This window comes from Phaethon lepturus, unplaced genomic scaffold, assembly GCF_000687285.1.
Source record: "Phaethon lepturus isolate BGI_N335 unplaced genomic scaffold, ASM68728v1 scaffold33681, whole genome shotgun sequence".
NCBI lineage: Eukaryota > Metazoa > Chordata > Aves > Phaethontiformes > Phaethontidae > Phaethon > Phaethon lepturus.
Genome location: NW_010519039.1, coordinates 1 through 4,196, shown reverse-complemented (window position 1 = coordinate 4,196; position 4,196 = coordinate 1). Strand labels below are relative to the sequence as shown.

The following is a 4,196-nucleotide window of genomic DNA, read 5'->3' as shown; positions in this document are numbered from 1 at the left end:
TACTCTTCCCCGTGCTGCTGGCAGGGACGGGGAGCGGGCAGGCTCGCTCAAACCCATGCAGAGTGTGACAGCCAGCGACTGCAAAAGCAGCAATGCCAAAGTGCTTTTTGGAGCTGTGTAGCCCCATGGCTTTTCCCTTTCTACACTCTAGAAAGAGGGAGAGCGGGGGAGGTCAGGGTAGTCCCATCAACGCTAATGATCTGAAATGGTCCTCTCAACTGAGCTCGGACCGAGAAAGTTGGGAGATCTCAGCAGCGGAAACCTGCTACTTGCTTGCCGAGCAGCGCACCAGCTGGGAGAAGGGAGGGCTGGCTCTGCCTCGCTCCCGAGCCCTCTCCAGAAGGAGAGTCACCCAGCGGCCAGGCAGCGCGGGGGAAAGAGGCCGCGCGCGAAGGGCCGGTGCCCGCAGCCGGCAGCTGAGCTCCCAGCGCTGGAACTGCAGGTACAGCGTGAACTACGGTCCAGGGGACGCCAGGCAACTACAGGCGTCGGTTCCTCTCCCCACCTCCCTCCTTTCCTCCCCACCTCTTCGAGCTTTTCACGTCGTCCGTCGCCCCTGCGATGCAGGTGGCATATCAACCACAGAGGCCAGAGGAAAGTTCACCTGCCCACCCACCGTACCTCCCCTTTCCCCCAAACTCCCTGGAGGCCATCTACAACTGAGGAGAGGGAAGGGGAGGCCGAGGCTCAGGAGCGTCACATGCAAGCTGAAAGCCGCCGAGGGGCAGGAGGCTCACGGCAAGCAGGCAGCCACCTGGTAGGCACCCTCGGCCGTGTGCTGGACGCTGTGCTCCTGCAGCAGGCCCAAGTCCAGGAACCGTTCCCCGCACCACATACACTTGTACTGCTGCTCCCGGGCGTGCACGCTGTGGTGCTTGTTGAGGTGCTCGCGCTGCTTGAAGGCCTTCTCGCAGGAGGGGCACTTGTAGGGCTTCTCGCCCGTGTGGACGCGCCGGTGGCGCTGCAGGTCCGAGGCGTACTTGAACCGCTTTTCACAGTCGGGGCACTTGAGGGGCTTCTCGCGGGCCGGGTCGCAGCGGTGCTGCACGAACTCGGAGGAGGAGAAGAAACGTCTCTCGCAGAGCGTGCACTTGAGCGGCTTCTCGGCGCAGTGGGCCAGCTGGTGCTTCTGCAGAGCCGAGGCCCGCTTGTAGGACTTGTTGCACACCGTGCACTTGAAGGGCCGCTCCGCGTTCTGCACGCACTTGTGCCGCAGCAGCTCTGAGGACTGATTGAAGCCCTTCTGGCACACGTTGCACTTGAAGAGGTTTTCTATGCCGTGCACGTGCTGGTGGTAGACCAAGTGCGAGGGCTGCACGAAGCCCTTCTCGCACAGGTTGCACTTGAAGGGCTCCTCAGCCTTGTGCGTGCGGCGATGGCGCATGAGCGCGTACTGCTGCTTGAAGCTCATCTGGCAGAGGTCACACTTGAAGGGCCGCTCCTCGCTGTGCGTGCGCTCGTGCTGCCGCAGGTCCGAGGGGCGCTTGAAGGCCTTCTGGCACTCGCCGCAGCGGAAGGGCCGCTCGCCGCTGGGCGTGCAGGGGTGCTGCAGCAGCTCCGATGATTCCTTGAAGTGCAGCTCGCAGACGTTGCACTTGAAGAGGTGCTCCCCTGAGTGCGCGTACATGTGGCGCACCAGGTGGGAGCGGTGCTTGAAGGTCTTCTCGCACACCGTGCACTTGTAGGGCCGCTCCGAGCTGTGCGTCCGTTTGTGGTGCACCAGGTGGGACGACTGGCTGAAGCTCTTGTCGCACAGCGTGCACTTGTACGGCTTCTCACCCGTGTGGATGCGCTCATGCCGGGACAGCTCTGAGAGGTGCTTGAAGGTTTTCTGACAGATGGAGCAGCTGTAGGGCTTCTCCGAGGGGTCGAGAGGCTGCGAATGCTCTGCCTCGGGAGGCTTGTAGGTCTTCTCACAGATAGAGCACTTCATGGCGTTGCCGTTGTGGACATTGTGGTGCTGCGCCAGCGAGGTCAGGAGGGAGAAGCCCATCTTGCAGACGCCGCACACGAAGGGCTTCTGCTCCACCTGGATGCACTGGTGTTCCAGGAGGTCGGTGGCCTGGTGGAAGATCTTCAGGCACTGGGTACACTGGAAAGAGCGGTCATGGCCTGGCAAGCACTGGTGCTCATGGGGGTTGGAGAGGTGAGCAAGGTCATGGCCACACACACCGCATTTGTGGGACGGCTCTCCAGCCTGGATGGGTGCGTGCTGGTGGTGCTGCAGACCGGGGTCCGGCTGGAGCAGGATGCCATAGACGGCGCAGCCCAAGGGGTTGTCAGCAGGGCTGGGCGGGATGGAGGGCTCTGGGAGGGCGGCTTTGGTGCTGCTGCGGTGGCGGCGGCTGCTGTGCTTGCTGCTGTTGCTGCTGCTGCCAGCTTTCTGACATGCTTGGGAAAAAAAAACGGGATTTTAGCAGTGACAGCTTCAGCTTCTCGGTTGAAAGGGTTCAAGTAAAAACAAAAATTGAAAGTATCCAAGATCCCGATTCCCCGTAGGTGATCCCCTGAAGTCGAGGACAGAAAATGCAGCCCACAGCCAGGATCTTGGGAAGTAAAGAGGTGACTGCGACTCCAGAGCCTCCTCCTTAGATCAGCACAAGTTCTTTGTGGACTGATTTGATTTGGCTTTTTCTTTTTTTGGACAAAGGAACAGGAGGCAGAAGCAAGTGTCTTCGAGACGAGAGGAGGTCCTTCTCCGTGCTGGCTGCGATGTGCTCACATTTGGGAAGGGCAAGGGAGGCAGCGCAGGGAGCAGCTCTCTCTGCAAGGAAGAACACAGGTCATGTCAGGTCTCAGAGGAAAGACGGGCAACTCTCTAGTCAACCTCCCCCCATGGCTCACTTTGAAAACTCTCCTGTGTCCCCGCAAAGCTACCAGGAAGCCAGTGTGGGGGAGCTAACCAGAACTGGAGCCCCCCTTGCTCCTGTGCAAAGGGCCTGGGATAAGGCGTGCTCAGCCGGGAAAGGGTCAGGCTCTGCCCGGCCGCAGACAGGCACGCGTTTGAGCCGCGTGCTCTCACGAGAGGCAGCACAGGTCCCGGTCAGCTCAGCCGTTGCCCCGTACGCTGTCCCGTAAGGGACCTCCCAGCCCCCCTGGGGGTACAGGCTGAGGTACACCAAATGCTGTGTACCAAGAAGCTACTGGATTAGATTTTACAGATATCAAGGCAAATCCCAACGTGATCCCGCCCCAGCTGAAACACCCCCATGAAGCACTTCTGCTCCTCCTGCAGCTCGGGTATCAGGCACGTCACCCAAGGGATGTAAGAAAGAGATTTCCCCCTCTCCAAGGCAGCACTTGTAGACTAGGAAGAGCCAGAGAGCTCAGGGGAAGGTTTGCCCTCAACGTTATCCTGTCTGCAGACAAAACACAGAACCTGCAGGTATTGTGCGCAGTACTCTCTGTGAAGATGAAAGAAGTGTTAAAGCAGTGGCTCGGCCAAACCACCTACCAAACTACGGAACAGAAGTACACTAGAGACAAACAACCTACACCAGACGTGCTGCCTGGCCTTTACAGCATCACAGGAGTTCTGCTTGCTGAAAAGTTCCAGTCTTTGAGATGTCAAATAGAACCCCAATAGAACCCCAATGTGGAGAAGAATAAAACCCGCAAGGGAGCAGCAGAGAGCAGCAGTGCCAACACACCTCAAGAGAGAGGAAGGGTCCAGGCCTTGGTGAGAAGCAGCAGCTAGCGTTCCTGTGCCACAACGCCCTAAGCCCACAAGAGCACACATGTAGCACACATGTTTCGGCGCCAACCCGCCTGCCATTACCCTGGGTAAGTAAAACCTTGGTCTTCCAGGAAGATGTTTCTAGTGTTTAAAACTAAGTGATAAGGAGCATCAGAGAAACCCGCTTCCCAGCGTCCCCACCTCCCCTGGTGCTCAGCTGAGACCGGACTGTGCCCCACAGCTTGGGCAGCGCCAGACCATGCTCCCGCCTACAGGGACACTGCACTACTGTGTCCGCCGGCACAGTTGCGGGCGGTAAAATGCCCAAAGGCCCCGTCGCAGCCCTGCAAGTACGCGGGATCTCCTCCTTCTCCTACGCAGCTCACCTTGACCATCGACACGATCCCTTCGTGTCTCGCAGCTGAGATACCCAGCACCCCAGCTCGACGGGACACACAACCTCAGCGCAGCCCAGCCCACACCTTCCCCCACAGGCACGGATAACCACGGCAGGAGCAGC

The 4,196-nt window shown here is 59.5% G+C and overlaps 1 protein-coding gene across 1 annotated transcript; it reads right to left on the bottom strand.

Annotated features, from left to right (window-relative positions):
• Window positions 1-538: 538 nt before the first annotated feature.
• LOC104628367 (zinc finger protein 319-like) lies at window positions 539-2,390 on the bottom strand. The gene is given in 2 exon segments (XM_010296921.1): window positions 539-2,324; window positions 2,326-2,390. Coding segments are annotated over 2 exon segments (1,656 nt in total). The 3' UTR covers window positions 539-733.
• Between the last annotated feature and the right edge of the window lie 1,806 nt (window positions 2,391-4,196).